Source organism: Pituophis catenifer, unplaced genomic scaffold (assembly GCF_029215685.1).
Source record: "Pituophis catenifer annectens isolate HBS135680 unplaced genomic scaffold, rPitCat1.0.hap2 SCAF_2, whole genome shotgun sequence".
Taxonomy (NCBI): Eukaryota; Metazoa; Chordata; class Lepidosauria; order Squamata; family Colubridae; genus Pituophis; species Pituophis catenifer.
Genome location: NW_027256882.1, coordinates 48976170 through 48999123, shown reverse-complemented (window position 1 = coordinate 48999123; position 22954 = coordinate 48976170). Strand labels below are relative to the sequence as shown.

At 39.7% G+C, this 22954-nt stretch overlaps 1 protein-coding gene across 2 annotated transcripts in view; it reads right to left on the bottom strand.

The window, feature by feature from the left end:
- Positions 1 to 22954, bottom strand: part of PTPRG (protein tyrosine phosphatase receptor type G) — a 759142-nt gene that overhangs the window by 220282 nt on the left and 515906 nt on the right. For both annotated transcript variants that reach the window (XM_070936839.1, XM_070936840.1), the window contains exon 5: positions 7992 to 8087. In XM_070936839.1, the coding sequence (XP_070792940.1) occupies positions 7992 to 8087 (96 nt within the window). The remainder of the gene's footprint in view (positions 1 to 7991; positions 8088 to 22954) is intronic.

Here is a 22954-nt window from a genome sequence, read left to right as displayed (position 1 = left end):
GTTTTACCAGCATCGAGCCTTTTTAAAGCTTTCACTAGGGATTTTTTTTTTTTTTGGTGATTCTTCTATTTGAAAAGGCAAGACAGCATGTTTGTCAGGCCTGGAAGCCATCTTTTTTATTAGGCCTTCACAGTAGTGGGTTTCAAATCCCGTCGCTATTGGTTTGCTTGTGGGCATGCACACGCTCAAACGCGACGTGTCTGCACATGCGTAGAAGTTTCTGCACATGGGCAGAGACGTCTTGGCGGGCGGGTAGAGTCTCCTGCCACCGCCGCTACCAGTTCGCCCGATCCGCAAACCTGTCATGTTTACTACTGTGGGAAACTGGAGGGGGGATTGTGTGGAGCATGGGTGATATATAGTCATAATAACATTCCTTTCTCAAGAAGTCAAGGACAATTTGCCCTGCACCTGGAGTGGCATGGGAGGCATCTCCAGTTGGGACAGTGCTTTGATTGGACCATGTGATGGACTTGTGGGTGTTGGGCAGGGACTTGAACTTTCCTTTGTGTGGAGAAAACCTGGGAATTTTCAGATTTGGGTTTTCCCAGACGTGGCAATATGACATCTGTAATAAAATATAACTTTGAGGAAACTCAAGCCTCAGAGTTTTCTTTCGTTGGGGGTGTTACTTGGAACCCCAACAATGTTCATGAAATGGGTACTGGGTTCCAAGTATATATATATTTTTAAAAAGGAGCTTCCACATCATTTGTGCCCTTGAAGTCAAAGGTTTGTCTTTTCTGATGGATCCCGAAAGGTTCCTGACGGAGCTTGGGCCGTTTCCTGAGACTCTGGCACACGACTCAACTGAAGAGCTGGTGGCCGCCTGGAAGAGTGCGGCCGCCGGAGCTTTGGACCGCGTCGTGCCTTTGCGGCCTCTGACCCGATGCCGATCTCAATTGGCTCCTTGGTTCTCTGAGGAGCTGAGAGAGATGAAGCATCAGAAAAGATGCCTAGAGAGCATTTGGAGGACTAGTCAATACGATTCCGACCGGACACAGGTGAGGTCTTATATCAAGACCTACCTAGTGGCAATAAAAGCGGCGAAATCTAACCATTTCTCTGCTCTTATCGCATCTGCAGAGAACCTCCCAGCCGCCCCATTTAGGGTGACCCACTCCCTTCTTCGGGGGGGAGTGCGGGAAGATCCCTTGCAGGGCCGCGCTGAGGATTTTGTACAATTCCTGCATGATAAAGTCGCTCGGATTCGGGATGGCTTGGACTCCGATTGGATGAGTCCAGGGGAGGAGACAGGGGCAGGTCTTGAGAATATTATCTGGGAGCAGTTTGATCCTGTGGCTCCCGAGGATGTGGACAGGGTTCTGGGTAGGATTAGTGCCGCCACATGTTTATTGGACCCGTGTCCCTCCTGGTTGGTCCTGGCCTCCCGGAGGTTACACGAGGCTGGCTCCAGGGGATTATAACTGCTTCTCTGAGTGAGGGTGCCTTTCCCGCTGCCTTGAAAGAGGCGATGGTGAGGCCCCTCCTCAAGAAGCCTTCCCTGGACCCGGCTGAATTAGCTAACTACCGTCCGGTCTCCAACCTTCGTTTTGTGGCGAAGGTTGTTGAGAGTGTGGTGGCACGACAACTGCCCGGGCACCTGGATGAAGCTATCTATCTAGACCGGTGCCAGTCGGGCTTCAGGCAGGGGCACAGCACAGAAACGGCATTGGTCGCGTTGGTGGATGATCTCTGGAGGGCTCGGAACAGGGGTTGTTCCTCTGTCCTAGTCCTATTAGATCTCTCAGTGGCTTTTGATACCATCGACCATGGTATCATGCTGCGGCGGTTGAGAGGGTTAGGAATAGGGGGCACCGTTCTGCGGTGGTTCTCCTCCTTCCTCTCCGATCGCTCGCAGTTCGTGTTGGCAGGGGGGCAGAGGTCGACCTCGAGGCGTCTCGCATGGGGAGTGCCACAAGGGTCGGTCCTCTCGCCCCTTCTGTTCAACATTTATGTGAAGCCGCTGGGTGAGATCATCCGTGGTTTTGGGGTGAAGTGTCATCTGTACGCTGATGATACTCAGCTGTACATCTCCACCCCAGACCACCCCAACGATGCCCTTGATGTGATGTCTCGCTGCCTGGAGGCCGTGCGGGTCTGGATGGGGAGGAACAGGCTCAGACTCAACCCGACCAAGACCGAGTGGCTGTGGCTGCCGGCGTCCCGATATAGTCAGCAGGTGCCATCGCTGACTATTGGGGGTGAATCTTTGCCCCCCCACAGAGAGGGCTCGCAATCTGGGTGTCCTCCTGGACGCACGGCTGTCTTTAGAAGAGCATATGACGGCAGTGGCCAGGGGGGCCTTTTATCAGGTTCACCTGATCCGCCAGTTGCAGCCCTTTCTGGACCGGGACGCCTTGCGCACGGTCACTCATGCCCTTGTCACCTCCCAGCTGGACTATTGTAATGCTCTCTACATGGGGCTCCCCTTGAAGAGCACTCGGAGGCTCCAACTGGTCCAGAATGCGGCCGCGCGGGTGGTTATGGGCGTAACTCGTTGTGCCCGCGTGACACCCCTCCTGCGCGAGCTGCACTGGCTCCCAGTGGTCTTCCGGGTGCGATTCAAGGTGTTGGTTACCACCTTTAAAGCACTCCATGGCATAGGATCTGGGTACCTTTGAGACCGTCTTCTGCCACCAATAGCCTCCCACCGACCAGTCCGCTCCCACAGAGAGGGTCTCCTCAGGGTGCCATCAGCCAAGTTATGTCGGCTGGCAACACCCAGGGGGAGGGCCTTCTCTGTGAGAGCCCCAGCCCTGTGGAATGAACTGCCCCTGGAAATACGTAAGATCTCCGACCTTCGGGTGTTTCGCTGCGCATTGAAGACCCTGTTGTTCCGCCAGGCCGTGCTATCAACATAATAATTTTAAATTGGGGTATTTTAAATTTTTGGGGTTTTAAATCGGCCAAATCTATTTAATTATTTTAATTTTTAATCATTGTTGTGTCTTGTGTTTTTAAATTGGCTGAATGAGTCCTTCGGGAGAAGGGCGGTATAGAAATAAAATAATAATAATAATAATAATAATAATAATAATAATAATAATAATAATAATAATTATTATTATTATTATTATTATTATTATTTAGTCAAATAATTTGTCAGGAAAACTGTTAAGACAGAAGTGTGCAGTTCAACAAACGGCAAAGCGCAGGGACATGTTATTTTTATTGGGCTGTATTATAAGTATAGCTAAGTATAGCTATAGGTAAGTATGGTACACATACTCGAACAACGGTGATTATAATTTCTCATTTCTTTGAATGTACTATCCTTCTTATATTATAAGTTGAAAGTTTCAGATATGATGCCCAATTATACCATAATTATCCCGATACAGTGTTGACAAATACGACGAGCATTCAAAGCTCATTCTCGCCCCATTATCCAATAATTAGTGGGGTCAGTTTGCTTCTTATAGTGATACTGTGTGTTTTACTTCCACTCTCAATAAGTGATAACTTTGTGATAACTCCACATGAAGGCAAAATACAAGATGCAGCTAAATTGTATGAATGCATAAAGCAGGCAGGAAGATGAGGGATAATTCTTGCATCTTGTTACTCTAGTTTGGTGCTTTAAACAATTTCTCTCCTATACAAAGGTAGGGAAGAACAAACGTAAAATAACTGAGCTATATGCAAAAGCAGGAAATAAAATCTACACCTCAAGACAAAGGAAGAAAAACCACGAAATGATTTGCTTGCATTTTGATTTGTTTCTGGAAAAAAAACCTCCTGGCTAGCATCGTCTAAAATACAGATTACCAAACGGAAAACTAATGCAGTTTAAATTGTTTCAGAAAAAAATATAAATTCTCACGGGTACCGGAATTTTAAAACAATGATAGTGTTTCTACTCTATGGGGCACATGTGTTTTTCTCCTGCCATTCAACTATCATAAAGTTTTGTTGATGTACGTTGGTGATAGCGAACCTATGACACATGTCATTTTTGTTAATTATGTCTAAAGAATGAGAATGTGAATGTGGCGTATTCTCATGTGGTCTCCGGACCTTCTGGAAGTCTCATGAGAAAGCCCTGGTCTCGCATGGCCTCTGGAGCCTCTAAAAAGCACTCAAGAATGGAGTGTGTTTTCCTGCTCTTTTTGGAGGTTGCAAGGCCACACAAGAGCATTCTCCAAAGTTTCCAGGCCTTGTATAACCCAGAGCTGCCTTGGATAGACTTTTTTTTTTCCCTCAGATAAAGTCAAATGGAAATATATTTACAATTATGCAAGTTTTTATGCTTTTATTAAATTTATATGCTGCCCATCAAAAGCGACTCTATTTATTGGTTTATTTGCATCCTGCTTTTATTGTTTTTACAAATAACTCAAGGTGGTAAACACATCAGCACCTTCCTCTTATTCTCCCCACAACAGCAATCCTGTGAGGTAGATTGGGCTGAGAGAGAATGACTGGTCCAAAGCCACTGGCTTTTATGGCTAAAACAGGATTTGAACTCAAGACTCTCAGCTTTCTAGCTTGTGCCTTAACCACTAGACCAAACTGACTTTGCTATGAATTGTCTCTCTTTTGTAGTATGTGTTTTTGTGCCACAAGTTGGCCTATTCTGAATTTCTGACACATTTTTGAGCCAAAAATGTTCACTATCACTGATGTATGTTAATGTTTTAACAGACACATACATTCTATGTGCAGCAAGGTACAGGACAGGTGCAAAATCTTTCGTCCTTCAGAGATTGGGATTGGCACTCTCACAATACCTTCATATTAGCCATGCTGGCTTTTCCTGGGAGCAAAATTTTTGGGGCAATATTTGAAATGTTATACACAATCTATACTGTGGATGAATATTTTTTTTATAACCATTAATTCAGTCAGAGATTTTCTTTCCAGTTAAAACCCAGAGTTTCACACCAAGTGATTTATTTTTTAATGCAGCTGATCCAAAGAAACAAACAAACAAACAAAAACCACATTAAAATCAGACTCTGACAAAGGTCAGGTCCACTTTTCTAGACAATTATACAGTATGTACAATGTTACTGAATCCTAAAATAATGAGCTCTAGCGATAATAATCTGTAACACCATTATTATTTTATTCAGACAAATACAGCTAAATACTTTGGAATCTTTTCATCACTGGAATCTCTATAGCAAAGGCAAGCAGAAAGGTTCAGAAAATCACCGTAGGCAAAAGTGGATGTTTACTAGCTCTTTTGCTGTTACTGAAGGATTGAAGGGTTTTTTTTTTTTTTTTTTTTGTACACTGCCAGGGGTAGCTGTGTCTTAATTTGGATAGAATTGCAATATGGGGATAAGATAAATATATAGGTAGCCCTAGACTTACAACTTTTCATTTAGCAACCATTCAAAGTTACAATGGTATTGGGAAAAAAAAGTGACTTACAACCAATCCTCACAGCATTCCCCCACCCCACCCCCCAGTCATGTGATCCAAATTTGGAAGCTTTGCACATATTTGTGCAACTGGCACATGTTTGCACATCCTAGGGTCAGATGAGATCACCACTTGTGACCATCCCAACCGGCTACCAACAAGCAAAGTCAATGGAGGAAACCCAGTTCACTTAATGATGACGTTGATTCACTTTATTGCAATGATTTGCTTAACAATCCTGGCAAAAGAGGTCGTAAAATCAGGCATGACTCACTCATTTAACAGAAATTCTGGTCCCGAATAGCTACCCAGAGTCACTCAACCTTTAGATGGGTGGCATATACATTTCATAAATAAAAAGAATTGTAGTTGTAAATTGAGGATTACCTGTACTTGAAGGTTTTGATTACACAGACAAAGAAAAAAAAGTCCAGTGGTCAGGATAAGAACTGTTAGGAAATGACTGTTACCTACCTGGTTGGGTTGGCAATATATAAACCATCAATATATGTTTGTATCAAAACTGTATTGTATAGCTTTAAAACTGTATTGCTGTATTGCATCATACTGTGTCCTGATTGGCTAGTTCTGTAGCCAATGTCCTTAAGAGGGAGCTAGAATCATGGCTTACTCTCTCTACTGCTCACTGCTGTTTTTGCTGTTCTTGCTACTGTTTGCGAAACCAGAAGAACTGTGAATGACTCAGACATATGGTAAGAAGACCTTGTTATTGGAATATCCCTGGACTGACATTTGACTATCTACTGCTTTATCTGTGTATGACCTGGACTGTTTATTGGACTTTGCTTTACTTTTTCCTAAAAGTAAAAGTATATCACAACTCAGTGTATCTGTGTGTTGACTGTGATTATTCATAACTACTCTCAGCCATTTTCATATGCACACCCTTGCTACTCAAGGGTTACTCTGCATATTCCTTAACAAGAACCATATATTTCCTTATATGAATGTGATTATTTTTGGAAGGTTTCTGATTTATCCCCCAAATTGAGTTTTTTGGGGGAACTGCTCTTAGGCTTTTGAACTCTCATTGGAGGAAGGCCCACCTTACCTCCTTGCTAACAATCTTCTTTACTTCAGAAACTATCTTCCAGAAGTTGTGAAAATGTTTCTTTTGGGGACAGTCTATTTTCATGTACAAGACTCTTGCTGTTTTTATCAAATTGCTGTTTTGACTTTGTTAATGGCTGCATTCACAAAACACATATATCCAGGATCCTGAAATAGACATTTTCCTGGGTTTGTGCAGTACAATGAACTATAAATTAACCAAGGGTTTCACACAATGCATTAAACCACACACACAAAATCCGATCCAGAGATAATAATGTAGTTGACCACGTTATGCAAATGCAGCTGCTACATCGTTAGCTAATTGATTTACATGTGTGTATATACAGCCACTGTGTTTTGTTTTCTTTGCTACCATTTGTTGCTTTATATTTCTATATTTTGCTGTGTGATGTTTAGATCTTTGTGGAAGGATAGGCAAGATGTAGATAATTTAAATAAACAAATAGGTATAAAATACCGTAGGTTTCAAATTTGAAAGCAGAATGTTTGTACGCATAGTAGTTTCCCCAAAACCATAATCTTTCACCGGGGGGAAAAAACTCCCCTGTTTCTGTCATGCTGTATGTTTTCTTCCCTGTATCTTAGCACATTTTTATTGCTGCACTCTCCAATCATAGCCCTTAGGCTAGTGCTGAAGATTAATGCAGATTGATAGAGAAACAGATATAGATATAAACAGACAGCTACATTTCACACCAAATAGTTTGAGCTTCCTTGTTCACACTGAAAGATGTATCGTTTATATGTGGCAGCCTTCTGGAATAAAGTCAAACCATCACTTTCCCCTCAATTTATCCTTTAAGTCAGGAAAGGAAAACCATTTCTCCAATATAATGAGACAAAGGAGCCGTAGACCGCTTCAATTTGGCTTGGCCTGTCAGCCATCACAGGCAGGGCCCCTGGAAAATACAACAAGTCCTCAGGTGTGCTGAACCTGTAAATGAGCTCACCGAACATTCAGCCTGGTCACAAAAAAAAAAAAAAACCCATCACAAAAAGGAGCTCCATAAATTCAGCGAATTGGAAAAACCAGTTTCCCTGAGAAATGTAGTTGCTGGATTTAGAAGTCAGATGCTGTTACAGGGTGGTGGGGTTGTGATGGTGGAAGGATGTTAAGAGAAGCACTGACATTTTGATCAATAAGTTGCAACCAAAGTTAAAGTTTTCCTCCAGCTTAACTGGCCTGTTAATATTCTGCAAACCTGAGCAATGTGCTCTGATAGCAAGGCAACTTTTATGATAAATGCGCTCTCCAATCTGTGCACCAGTCAGGCAGCTATAAAAATCAGAATAATTCATGGAAAGGTTTTCATTATGTTTCTAAAAACACTTATTTACATTTTAAATCGCGGCACAGACAATATGAAATATCCTTCATTTAGACAGGTGTAAGTGAGAAAACAGATGCGTTCATTAAGGCGGGGAACAATTCAACGAACAATAACAACCAGAATAATCATGGAAGGGGGATGGGAGAACTTTACCACTTGGAGTAAAGACCATGCAGCACGAAATAAACTTACCTGAAAGAACACAGCCATGGTTCCTATGATCCTTTTTTCTTGGATGGCTGTCCCGAAGCTGTCAAAGTCATCGGGGTTGTAGAAATAAATCTGCATCTGTGAAAAATGGGAGCAAAAGGCATTTTTGAGAACCTGAAGGCAAGGCAATGTGTTGCTTTGGTCAATCCAGAAGACAAAAGATTAAATCTCTGGCTTTCTCATGAAGTTTACTGACTAAATCTCATTCTCTTTCCCTCTAGGGCTACCTCACCTATGTTATTTTATTATTGCTGTTACTTACAGGGCTAGGAGCAGTAGCCCCCGGTTCGGATTGGTTTGCAAGAACCGGTAGTAAAACCGGTGGGAGGCTCCGCCCATCGCCCTGGATGTCGTTATCGGCGATCTGCACATGCACAGAAGCTTCTGCGTATGTGAGTGCACGATCCCATTGTGAACTGGTAGTAAAGGTAAGTAGGAAGATTAGATGAAGTCCAAGAATGAAAAATCAGTTTCAATTTAAAACCCATTCCTCATAATAATAACAGACACAGAACTTTTGAGACCTATAAGCTATAACATCTAATTACAACAGATATCCAAGAAGATTCAAGATCAAAGGAGAGATAATAGAGTCATATGACAACTTTGAATCGTGAAATTCCATTCTGATAGTTCCCTGCCTCATTTAGTCAGTTACATTATCCCAGTTGCTGGCTGAATAACACATTAATAGTTCCCTGGTTTTAAATATATGTTTATATGTGATGAAGAGGCACAAACATCATTAACCACTGATGGTGATAGGGACACCTATCTGAATTTGAGATTTGTTTCCCTGACAAATTTCTACACAGGTTCATCTCTTTTTTGGGTGGGTGGGTATGAGGGGTTGAACAGTTAGGAAAACACTTCTATTTGAATTATCAAGTTGTATTTACATTTACAATGGTACTCTTTAACAGTTGTGACAATTATTTAGTTTTTAGGTTAAACCCTGCATCATTTTTCTCAACGGATTTCTCTCTTACGGAAAAAGAAATGCATATGAAGTATAATTAAGACAGAATGTTTGAACAGTTCTGCCTTTGGAGAAGAGAGAGTGGCTGGTATGGAAGCACATTAGCCAATCATAGTGATGTACAGCTTGTACAAATATGAAGGCAATCAAACAACAGCTTTACTCCATCTGCTTTTCTGCAGGAACTGTCCTAATTTATTAACTGAAAGGCACTACAAATTAGGGGCAGGCATGCACACAGCAACATTTGGGTGGCCTTCTGTGTTAAATAACCAACATCTGTGCATTGACTGCTGTTCTGTGATAATAAACCCTTGCTGTGTTAGCAACATCTGCAGCTCGGTATTTCCTTCACCTGCATGGGTGCTTTCAGTGGTAGCATCACCTATATTTGACAATTTCCAACTAACTAAGTGTGCTAGACTGCAAAAGTGAGATCCTAATAATTGATGACGATGCTGGATTGGGATTCAGCAGATGCGAAAGACTAATCTTGCTGTGTATCAAGTTATTACAAATGTTTAGCATTATAGTAAATTAGATAATTGATTTACTGGTAATCTGTAAATTGCTAAATGAAAGACTATCTGTTTCTAGCTCAGATCTGTAAGCTAGCATCTGGCAATGTTTCTCCAGACTCTTTAGCCTTCCTTGTGGATGCTCAGAATTTAAACTATTTGCCAGAAATCTTGGACAAATTTTTAAGAAGAACATATATGCCACTGAGCTTCCAATTAAATCTTCCTTGTGAGGACCCAGATTGTTGGGGACAATATGCTGACTCTGTAAACCCCTTAGAGAGGGCTGTAAAGTAGGGGTGAAATGCTCCCGGTTCGGACTGGATCGCCCAATCCGGTAGCGATGGAGGCGGGTGGTTCGGAGAACCAGTAGCAAAAATCCCTGCCCCCCCCCATGCCCAGCTGAGCCGCACAATCATTTTAATTTTAAAAAACATTTTTTCTACAACCTCTTCGGCCAAAAAAATGCTTTTAAAAGTAAAAAAAAAGCCTCTGATGATCACGTGGCTCAGCTGGGATCGTCAAAGGGATTGTCAGCTGATGATCCCAGCCTTTTTTCTTTTAAAAGCCTCTGACGATCCAAGCTGAGTTGCCTAATCAACAGAGGCTTTTTTTCTTTTAAAAGCCTCTGACAATCCAAGCTGAGTTGCCTGACCGGCAGAGGCTTTTTTTCTTTTAAAAGCCTCTGACGATCCAAGCTGAGTTGCCTAATCAGCAGAGGCTTTTTTTCTTTTAAATGCCTCTGACGATCCAAGCTGACTTGCCTGATCGGCAGAGGCTTTTAAAAGAAAAAAAGCCTCTGCCGATCAGGCAACTCAGCTGGGATCATCAGAGCCTTTTGAAAGCATTTTTTTACAACCTCTTTGCCGAAGGGGTTGTAGAAAAAACGGTTTTAAAAGGAAAAAAAATTGGCCACGCCCACCCAGTCACATTACCCCCACCACCAAGCCACACCCACAGAACCGGTAATAACAAATTTTAGATTTCACCACTGTTGTAAAGTTCTATGATAAATTATGGATTGTATAGTAATATTCTATATTTAACACACACACACCTTTATAGCATTCCCTATAATTTAGAGTTACTTCCAACTATTTTTAAAAAGTAAGGATATTCTCCTTTACCTTCGAATATTTCAGAATAATTTAATGAATGAATTTTAAATTGATTCAATTTCTATAGCCCAAATTAGCACATTTTCATATCTAAGCTGTAACCTCGAAGAGTAAAAGCATTCTGAATTCTGAAAATGACACTAACAGGGATTTGTTCTATAGCCAATTTCTTGTGTTACATTCTGGAATCCAAGATTCCAAGAAGCTGGACTTTCAGCAAAATGAGGCCCTCCAAAGAAAGCGGAATTTTCTTTCAAGACGCAATGGTCTACGAGAATGTCCCTGAGAGACAGGAATAGACTGGGTAATGATCAGATGAAATGCAGTTAAGAAGCAATGGGGTCATAGCAAACTCTCCCTAGTTTCTTGAACTGTACAGGTGGGGGAAGAGAGGTGAGTTTTCAGACTGGCAAGATTCTGTTACTTTTACAATAAAGGTACTGCTAATATTCATGGTTGATACTTCTTGTCTGGACTACATCTAAGTGCTATCAACAGATTTGAAGTGAGTGAAATATTACAAGATGCCATTTTATGTGTGTATGTTGGTATAAATCAGAGTGGAAAATTACATAACTGCAACAAATGCTTTTGCCATCCTTATTATTATTATTATTATTATTTATTTCTTGAAGAAGAGCATGGGAATTCAGCAGATAATACATTGGCTTGGCAGAGCTAAAAGATAAGTGTTAATTGTGTTGACTTCTTATTCCCAGCCTCATAGATAATTCATAATCTCATACAAATTAACAGCCTCCAGGTTTGGGAAAAAAGTCAATATATACAAAAAAAAAATTTCACATGATATATTCATGCACTGATGTTCAAATTAAACACAATTTGGCCTTCAGTTGGACTGCCTCAATTCCATTTACCTGAAATCAATAAAACCACCAATAAGGATGCATTACATTTTATTGTTCATCTACAATAAACTAAATCCCAATCTTCCTTATATTCATCAACATATTTATTCCATATTATGGTAGAATAATAATATTCAAAAAATACCAAACAATTTCAAATCAAGATTGATCATATTTTAAGGAAATTCATGTTTTTTATTTGTGTCCATAAATAAAAAGAAGGGCATTGATTTTATCCAATATTTTATAAACATAATATTTAATATTAGGAGGTCTGCCTAGATGTGCATGAAATTTTTGAAATGGTATACTGGAAGTATCTGAAACAAAAGTTGTTTAAATGCAGATTGATTTTGTCTTTGATCAATCAGATTAACTCTTGCACTAGAGTGATTAAAAATATTTTGTTTTCTTCATTTATTAAGATTTTCCTTGAAACTCATCAAGAATTTCATTTATCTTCTCTTTTCAGTAAATTGGCATTGGAACTATTGGCTGCTTTATTGTACAAAGCAAAGACATTTCAGGTATAACTATGACTCAGCGTAAAGTGTTATGGATGACCTGTGTTTTATTGGTCTTACATTTATCTTCTATACAAAAATTTATTGATACTGTGAAGCAATTCAGAAATTTATCATATATTAATTGGAGCAAATCCCAGCTGTTCCCTGTAGGTTCTCATATCTCTATAGAAATGTGTAATAAATAAGAGATTCATTATTTGTGTATTTATTCATTGCATTTATCATGGGACTCTGGACAGTTTCACAACAATGCAAATATAAAAACAATCATAATTTAGTAAAGTCAAAAGGCAGAAGATACACACATCCCAAACGCAATTCAGTAGAACAATCAGAAAAAAACAGGTGGCGGCCCCCAAATATCTTCTGAAAGGGCTCCATCTTCACTGTTTCTGGAAGGCGCCTGGAACATTGGGGATCTAATCTAACTTTGATGAGAGGCCAATCGAAGTGTGGGCAATGCTACAGTAAAGCAGTGTGTACCTGTGCCTTGTGCATCCTACATCTCTTGGAAGTGGAGAACCACCAGCTGCTTTCCCCAAACAAGATCTAATAGGCTGGGCTGATTCAAGAAAGTGAATGAAGTCCTGAAGATGAGTAAGTGTTAAGCCGTAAAGAGTATTATAAGTTAACACCACAGCTTTGAATTACACCCAGAGGACAAAAGGAAGCCAATGCAGAATCTGTCATACAGATTCAACATGATCTGACTGATGGATATTACGTAATAGACTAATGGTTCCATTTTGGATTGACTGAAGCTTTTGCGAGGCATTTAAAGGCAGCCCTATATAGTGCATTGCAGCAGTCTAATCCAGCGGTATTCAAACTTTCCGGCTTTGCAGCCCGAGTGGGGGGAAGAGAGGATGGTTCAGTGTGAGCGCCCAGCTCCATTTGTGCAAGTGGCTGACATGTGTGCCTACCACTCACGCAAATGGCACTGTGTGCGTCTGCTTACCCACTGCACACGTAAGTGGAGCGGCACATGCGCAAGCGCTCACACACTGCTTCCTCTGCTCGAGGATTGGGGACCCCTGGTCTAATCAACTGGTGACAAGGACATGTGTCACTATACTAAAATTCTTATGTCCCAGGTTGGTCTACAACTGGTAATAATTCTTGATGGAATTCCTTTATGGATTTCAGAATAATTTTCCAATGAACCTTTCCTTCAATAAAGATGTATTTTTAATCCTCCATCACAATTAATTTATTAATGTGCTTTGGTCTTCATCAGTCCATGAAGTATGGATTTCTCACACAGCAAAAATGTTAATTATTCAGTATTGGAAAGATGAAGTTACACCGAATTTACAATCTTTGATTATAGATCTGTACCAGGGATGGGTTCTAAATTTTTTTACTACCGGTTCTGTGGGCGTGGCTTATTTTGTGGGCATGGCTTGATGGTCATGTGACTATTATTTAGGATTTAGCAGAGGTACTGATCTACCAGGCTTTTAATTGCTTGCAGAGCTATACCGATCTACCCATTTATTTTTTGCAGGCACTGATCTACTCATGTATTTTTGCAGGCACCGGTCTACTCATTTGTTTTCTTTTAACACTGATCAGCTGTAGGGCAGGCCCTTTGAAGAGTTTAAACAGTTTTTTTCCCTCTAGCCATCAGCTGGGACTCAGGAGGCAGCAATAGATTGGGGATGGGGCCAAATAAAAGGTAAAGAATAACGTGGGGGTGGGGGGGTGGGGGGTGCAGAACCAGTTCAGTGATGTCATATCATCACCGCTACCAGCTCGGAGAACTGGGCCGAACCGGGAGGAACCCACCACTGATCTGTACCCACTTACATCTTCAAAACTGATACTCCCTTAACTCAATGAACAAACTGGTGGATACTACTTTGTCCGATGAAGGTTTTAATGACTTATTTTTTTAAAAAAATAATCAGAATGCTATCTTCTATATGTAAAACAGAATGATTTTATATCCCTCTCTTTCCTTTGAATATAATCTGTATTTTTAAAATTAAAAAGTAATTTTCCATTGCAATCAGTTGAGACGGTGGCCATAAAAACCTAGATTTAAGAAAGATATCCATCATACCTCTCAAACCCTAAAGACCAACATTTATCAAATCCAGGATACAGAATCACCTGGCAAGTGGGCAGCGTTATAAATTGAACAAATAAATAAAATCCTGTTTCCAGTACTGGCAAGCCAAATGTCTTTGGAAACATTATAATAATGGCATGAAAAGAACGGCTCTTCTGCAGCGTTTGGCTCAGATATGCACCCTGCTCAAATATCATAATAAGTCACAACGCTTGGTTAGAGCACCCAAGCCAATGATAGCTGCCTCCAAGGAAGGCAGTTATAAAACTGTGTATGCAGAGGTGGGAATTCCAAGTACGGTTAGTTCCACACAATAATAGCCCCACATCCAATATTTGGCTACCTTGTTGAAGTACATGCAGGTGTTTTTGAAACAACTGAATAAGTCCTAAAGGATTACTATATGCGCTGCAAGTCATATTTGGACAATGTTGGCATGGAACTATAATTCTGACTCTGAGGGGGTCCTTGGTCTCAATGAGCTTGGTTGTTTTCTTGCAGATACTTCATTACCCAAACTCGGTAGCCACAGAATCAATGCTAATTCTGACTCTTATTCACACAAACAATTTGTGTGAATCAACAAACCCCCAATTTGCAAATAGCAAGTAACAAACCCCCTCCCCCTCCTTTTGAAAATCCTGGGTCATTAATGGCACTGACATTTTAAATCAGCTCAATGCAAATTAAGTTTTTAAGCCATCCGAGTTACTAGTCATTAGGAAAACCAGTGGTTTCCTGCTATAAGATGAAGTGAGCTAAATTCCTCTCATTAATTTAGCCTTGTTCGCGTGTACTAAAAAGGCATGAAATTGTGTCCTGATTTTAAGCTAACTGCAGTTACCCATGATATACGATGCCAAAGAGATTCAGTTTGTTCAGATGAAGGATCATTAAATGAAGCTAGGATCAAATCAACTTTCAGAGACCTTCATAAGGTGGCAGGCCTTGAAACCACATTCATTTGGCATCCAAAAGCTGCTTTCCTAGATTAAAAAAAAAAAAACTCTGGTTGGGCTGCAGTGGAGATAAACTGAAAAACAGGAATCTGAGTACCCATTTACTTATGTTTTTTCTCAACTCCCTTGTTTTGTTGTAAACAATAATTTGTGTCCAAGGGAATCCTAATTGTCGTGTTCTTCCTACTCAGCAAGCTGAGGAATCTCTATAAATTTGCCTGGAAACCACCTATAATTCAGGTTTAAAAAAACAAATACATTTTAATTTTATCTCCCGTTGAAAGTTACTCCTTCACAGGGGTGGGCTTCACAAATTTTAGCAAGGGGTTCTCTGCCCGGTTCCTGGGTGGGTGTGGCCATGGTGGGCATGGCCTAGTCGGCCTCCTGTACCACGGTGGGGCTGGCAGTGGTGTTTTTGCTCTCCCCGGGCTCCGGAGGCTTTCCTCAAGCCTCTGGGAGAGTGAAAACGGCCTCCCCAGGTTCCGGAGGCCCTCTGGGGGCCAGAAACTTTCTGAACTTCCAGTAGGCCCATTTTTCGCCCTCCAGGAGCCTCCGTGCACACCCTGCACTTACCTGCATCCAAAACGGGCTGCCTGGGGATTCCTGGGAGGGGTGGGCGGGGCCAGCCAGGAGTGGGATTTGGGGGTTCTCCGAACTGCACAAAATCTTAGCTAGAGGTTCTCCCGAACCCCTGCGAACCCCCAGCAGCCCACCCCTGCTCCTTCAGTCAATAATTATAAAAGCATAAATAGGAATAGTAATATCCAGGACTGCTGGACCATTTTTTCATTATTGGCTATATTTAACATTTTAAATAGCCATACAGTTGTGAGGGGCAAATAACATGGGTTTTGTTATTTGTTAACTAACATAGTTACTTTGTATTTTAATCTGATTTATATTCTTTCTTTTAAAGTGATGTTCAAGTTTTATTAGCTTTTAATATTCCTAAACTGATAAATAAGCTGGAGACTAGCTCCTGATAAGAAAAGTTTGCTAGTACAAATTGGGGTCTGGCTTATCTGTTTTGTGAACCCTAAACAACTTTTCTCCTTACAATTTATTCCCCTTCAGATCTCATTTTAATAAACATGTGTGCTGTTATCCTGTCCAATCAACTTTCCTTTCATATTTATTTTTATTTATTTATTTTATTGAATTCGTATACCGCCCTACTCCCGAAGGACTCAGGGCGGTGAACAGCCATAGAATAAAACATATAAATACAAAATTTAAAATAGAATAAAATGAATTAAATAATTTGGCTGAACAAATTTAAAGCCCCAATAATTTAAAACCAAATTTAAAATTTCCATTTAAAAAGGGGAAAGACTTAGGTCAGGCCAGCTTGATGAAATAGGAAAGTCTTAAGCGCGCGACGGAAGGTACGCAGATCCGGGATCCTCCGTATCTCCGGGGGGAGCTCGTTCCAGATAGTAGGTGCCCCCACAGAGAAGGTGCTCCCCCTGGGGGCCACCAGTCGACATTGTTTGGCCGACGGCACCCGGAGGAGCCCCTCTCTATGGGAGCCTACTGGTCAGAGATTTTTTTGTTGTGTTAACTATGACAGGGGATGTAAGCTAAAGATCGGGGTACCCTCTTTGAATGAGGAATCCCTTTTGTTTGAATATTCTGATAAATTGTAATAAAATTATCTTCCTGTCACGGTTTGTCACATTGGAAAATATGCACGCCGAGGCACGAGCCTGAAAAAGCCATATTTGGCCTTCAGGAGCTATCATAGAACATAGAATAACAGAGCTGGAGGGGACTTTGGAGGTCTTCTAATCCAACTCCCTGCACAAGCAGCATGCATTCCCCAGCAATCTATGAAATTGAAATGTACATTAAAACCAGAATAATGTCCAAAAAATGCAGTGCAATAATACACTTCTTTATCGTGATGGGGGCATTTTAAAATAATATAAGAATGCCCAGCCCATACATAGTTACCCTAATCCAGTTTATTTTGTTCAGCATTCCTAACCTGGTCCTCCCTGGTGATACAATGCTGGCTCCAGAGGATGGGAACTGTAGTCCAAACAATATGGTTCGGGAAGGGAGCTCCAGGTTTTTACCCACAAAAGCTGTTTAAAAACAGTCAGCCTTTATAATGAACCAGCCAACTAGCCGCAGAGGCAATAATTAAGCAGGCTGATAGGAAGCCAAATTATTTGGGGAGGAATTCAGGGAAAAAAAGGATTCCAACTGCAGAATATTGGAGGAAGTATTTGGGATGATTTGCTTTGATTCAGTGGAGTCAACTATTAAAGAGACTAATCTTTAATTATTATTACCTCTCTCGGCTGCAGTGTGGAAAGGAATTATCCTCAACTGCCATTTGCTGCAGAATATTAAATTCTTACTCAGAACCAAACTGTATGCAAAGTCTTTGTATCTATGTAACAAATATCTTGGTGAGGTTTAAAACATGACAAAAATATTTAGGGAAGGCTAAGTTTTATCATGGTGCATTTGATTTCTTGTTGCTGGAATTTCAAAAGACTTTGCAGTTTGAATATCACTTTCAAAATTTAGGAACCTGTGATACAATGAGTTTATGAACACGATTCTGCAAACAGAGAAATATGCTTGAATCTGTTACTTTCAACTGGGTTGTGTTGGGATGTGATTTATCTTTTATGTTGCTCCATCTGACCAAATATTAAAGCTAAAGGGCTAGAAACTTAAATGTTTTCAGAAGATAAAAGGAAAAAGACACACACACAAAAAAAAAAGAAAGCAAAGGCTTTTTCTTTTTCTTTTTTTCTTCTGTTTTAAGGACAAAATGATTAATTATTGTGCATGATTTAACATCCCAAATGGCATCTTGTGGTAAGAAGAATGTGAAACCAATGTAGATCTGTTTATGACTGAACTGCATGTAGTTTCTCTCTTGCATAGCGGCCAGAAAAATATTTCCAAGGATATGACATTTATGGGAACAGATTTCCCCCTCATTTATTTTCTGAACATTAGATCTATATTCTCTTGGCGCTCCATGAATTGAAAATTAATTCCTCATTATTGTCTTGTCCATTTTAAAAAATCCATTTAAGTTCATGGCTATCCTTTGGCTGAGTTGCCAGTGTTGTAAGAGTGGGAGACAAAATATCTCACTCTTCTGCCTCACAAGGATTAATAATTTAAAGAACAACAACAATCTATCACTTACTCATCTTTTTATGTCAAAGGAAAAGCCGCAAATGCTTCAGCGTTAGCCGTAACCCTTTGAGAATTTGAGTTGCTAATTTCTGTAGCTTGTCACATACTATTTATGTATTTATCATGCTTCTTCTGAATTACCCTTGGGCTAAGGCAATTCATGGTCTGAGATGATGACAGATAAATACAAAAGAAAAATGGATGGAGACCAAAAGAGGAATGTTCCATTTATTTATTTATTTATTGCATATGATTATGACAATTAGGTTGAACAGATTGTGAGCATTTTCATGACCGAAAGGGCCAAGTGAAACTGTTTCCAACTGGACAGGTAGAATGAGACCTATTATTTCATTTTTTCCTTTGATCCATACAGATGGAATTAATCTACTCTTACCCTTCCCCTTTCCGTAAATTTCATGGTGAAATGCAATCAATAAAACAAACCATCTTAAACTCCTAAAACAATAAATCACAAAATAAACCAACAAAGCACGGATATTATGCAATCAATAGAATTTAGAAGCTTGGGAGGCTAGCCAGATCTTAACATGGCAGAAAAATGAAAATATTCTCAATGCCAACCAGATCAATGTGGGAAAAATATTTCACGATTAAGGTGCCACAGTCAAAAAGACCCTCTTAAATATTTTACAGTACAGATGGTACTCAACCACAATTGAGCCCAAACTTTCTGTTGCTAAGTGAGACATTTGTTAAGTGAATTTTGTCCCGTTTTATGATCTTTCTTGCCACAGTTATTAAATGAATCCCTGCAGTTATTAAGTTAGTAACACGGTTGTTAAGTGAATCTGGCTTCTCCATTGGCTTTGCTTGTCAGATCAGAAAAGGTGATCACATGATCCTGGTACACTGCAACCATCATAAATCTGAACCAGGTGCCAAGCATCCAAATTTTGATCATGTGATAATGGGGCTGCTGCAATGGTCACAAATGTGGAAAACTGAAAAACCATTCTAATTTTGAATGGTCAGTAAGCCAACTGTTGTAAGGACTGCCTGTATAGTTACGCCTCAGCAGGGATGAATACACAGAGAGATCTTAGCATTGAGTAGATGAGCTGCTTGCACAAACCCTGAGCCCCAAACTCTTTAGTGTAGAATTTGACAACACAGCACCTATGAACATCAGAACATTCACTAGTACATGAAGTGGTTACTCACTTGATTATGTACAACTAGAATGAATCGCCTAAACTTCAAGAAATCTTTCCCAAATGTATCTTTGAAAGTGATGAAAGCTTTTGAAATAAATGCACAATTTCAGAAAATTTGGAGTATACACCTGGGCTATTGTGTAATATTATGGATCCCCCCCCCTAAATTGTCAATTCTAATTTCAATTTCAAACTTTATTACCAAAATCTATCAGTCAGAAGTATATTGAAAACTTGTAGAGTAGCTTAAAACTAAGCACAAATGCTTTTTGCAGTTTCCAAGTCATATTCAAAGTCTGAGCCACATTTATTTGATCCCCATGCCTGGTAACCACGATCAATAGATCAACTAACCTTGCCCCTGGCTTGGTCTGTCCTCATCTAACATATTACAACATTGTGACAGCAATCCAGAAACTGGCATAGCCTTTCCCAACTCAATGATAGGTAAGAGGTAAGAGTCAATACTGAGAGGCATCATATTTTGTCACTGGATGAGGTTTGCTCCCATTCAATAGATATACGCACATCCATCTATATTCTTCTGTGTACCATGATCACCTTGGACTATGAAGAAATAGATGAAATTAGAACTGAGAGAAAGGATACTGATAATCTCCCTTACTTGAGAATTCAGAGTCAATTATATCCCACTTCTTCAAAATCAGTGGTCTCTCATTGCCATCCTTAATTTTGAATCATGAGGAGCATCAATACCATTCCTTCACCATCACATGAAGGAAGAGAAGAAGGCTGAATCTTGCAGGAGTGTTTAATTATGAGGCCAAACTCATAATAGCCTCTTGTGTGAGAAGTACTAATGAGTGGTTACTAAGTCCGAGAGAAGCTCAGATCCCTGATGTCCACTCAGAAGACTATTCCAGTTCTTGGAAACAACATTTGTACCAGCCCACTCAGAACTTCCCTCTTTCTTTTTAACCTTCCTGAAGGCCAAATAGCTTCCTATCTGTAAAGAACACTCTATCCAACTTTTCCGTCATCTCTTCACTGCAGTTCATATATTGATATAAAACACATTTTCTGAAGCACCTTCCTGATGCAGTAAAACTGGTGGTAGTTAAATGGATGGTAAGATGTGCTTACCAGATGTGTAAGATAAGATGTGTATCAGGGCTTACACGTTTAAGTCTCCATTATTCAAGTTCTGTACGTATATAGTGTCTCTCCTAACCAAAACCCGACACAAAACTGTGTATGTCTAGTTTAAGAAACAGAAGAACTAGGGGAGACAATATCTCAGGGAATGCTACAAAGAAGAGGGAGTCAAGCTATTCTCCAAAGCACCTGAGGGTAGGACAAGAAGCAATGGGTGGAAACTAATCAAGGAGAGAAGCAACTTAGAACTAAGGAGAAATTTCCTGACAGTTAGAACAACTAATCAGTGGAACAACTTGGCTCCAGAAGTTGTGAATGCTCCAACACTGGAAGCTTTTAAGAAGAGATTGGATAACCATTTGTCTGAAATGTTCTGTTCTATTCTATTCTATTCTATTCTATTCTATTCTATTCTATTCTATTCTATTCTATTCTATTCTATTCTATTCTATTCTATTCTATTCTATTCTATTCTATTCTAAAGAGCAACATTTTAATTTTGTGCATTGTGTTGTCTCCTTTTGAATAGATTTTATGCCAAACTACCTGATCAACTTTTTTTACACTTGAAGGAGATTAATAGTAGCTTGGGTGTTATGGAAGAATTTCTGCTGAGATGGAATCTTTCTGGCCAATTCAAGATGTTCAAGGGAACAGATCCATGTTTTGCTGGATCACTATAAGCCCTGCAGAGTTAACCGTATTTTTGGAGAATGGAGAAATATGGATAATCTGGTATTTCTCTGGAATACTGATGGGGTATATGGGGTATGTCTGGGACTTGGTAAATAGGTGTGTTTAGGAGGCTGTCATAGAGTCAGAACCGTAATGAATCTTGTCTAATTTGAAGTAATCTGACTGGTAGCAGCTTCCCCAAGGTCTCATATGAAAACTTTTCTTAGCTTCTTCTCTGAGATCTTATGCCAGATGATTCAGATTAAATAGTAGATTTTCTGGATGGAAGGCGATTCAATCAGTGATGGTTTATGAAGAAACAATAGCCTTAGGTCAAGACAGCTTTGACTATGGGGATCACGAGCTACATGCCAAGAAAATTACGATCAATTCATCTACTTAGCCATACCCATATCAGTGGGTATGGCTAAGTACAGTCATGTATGACATTGGCATCGATCTATAAGAAGACAATTTTCTGAAATAATATGCCTCCCCACTCTAGTCATGAGTTTTAAGACACTTTAGTTGGATTCAACACTATACATTACATTCATTTGTATTTCTGTAATGAAACTGCTTTAGTGTTTTTGTTTTTCATGACATGAAACTTTTTTTCCGCCCCAAAATTGCTTTGTACTCAGAGTAACAACCATATGATTCACCATGAAATGAAGGCTGGAAAATCATTTTGGATAAATGGAACTATAAATTCAATACTATTTCCATGACAACATAGATTGTAACACAGTGCCACCAGTAAAACCTGATAAATCATTCAAAACCAACAAGAAATCTGCAATAGGTTTTTCTATTTCACAACATACAAGAGATATGAATTATAGTTATTATCTTACTAGAAATTTAACTTTCATCTCGGAAAGTCTTGCATGAGCCTTAAAATAATTTTTCCAAATTCAGGCCACATTGATTGGAAAGAAAAAAATGCCTTGTTAGTTTGTAAGATTAACATGCTAAATCATATACATTTGTAGATCAGATCCTGCATCTCTATAGAAAGAGACATATTTGTACACTATATCTAAGGACAATTTGGTTAATAGTAGGTTTGGGCAGAAGCTGCAATTAACAATTTTTGGAGGGCAGCCCAATAGTAGTGGGGAGGAAGATTCAAAATAAGTATGGCCAAGTCTCACATACAGTATACTAAGGAAAGAATTTTTTTTTTAAGGAATTAAAGATTTTTGAAGGAATTATGGAATTTTTCTTTATTTATTTGCTAAATTTATAACTTTGCTTTCCTCCATGAACTTCAGGTGGTAAACGGAGTGCTTCTATTTTCCATTATTCCACACACAAATACTCTTTAGTAAATTGAATTTAAATATATTAAACCTAATGTAGTATGCATTATATATGATGTACACACATACATACAGTCTACTGTATACATGTTTATCATCTTAAAATGGAAACCATTCCCCCAATTTTCAGTGGCAATGGCCAGAGGAGATTGTTGGAGTCATTTTTATCGTTAAGCTTGTTTAAATCACTGCACCTCATATTATTGCATATAGTGGCATATTGGAAAGCATTCAAAGAGTCGCCTCACATCCCCTCACATCACTATTGTGGAGAAGAAAAAAATCTGGTTCATTGATATTGCAACACCAGGTGATGCACTAATTGAAGAGAAATGGCTAGGGAAAAAAATTAACGAAATATCATGATTTGCAAATCGAAGTTGAGTGATTGTGGAGGAAGAAATCAATGGTTCTATCAATAGTAAAAGGACCCTTCGGAGCA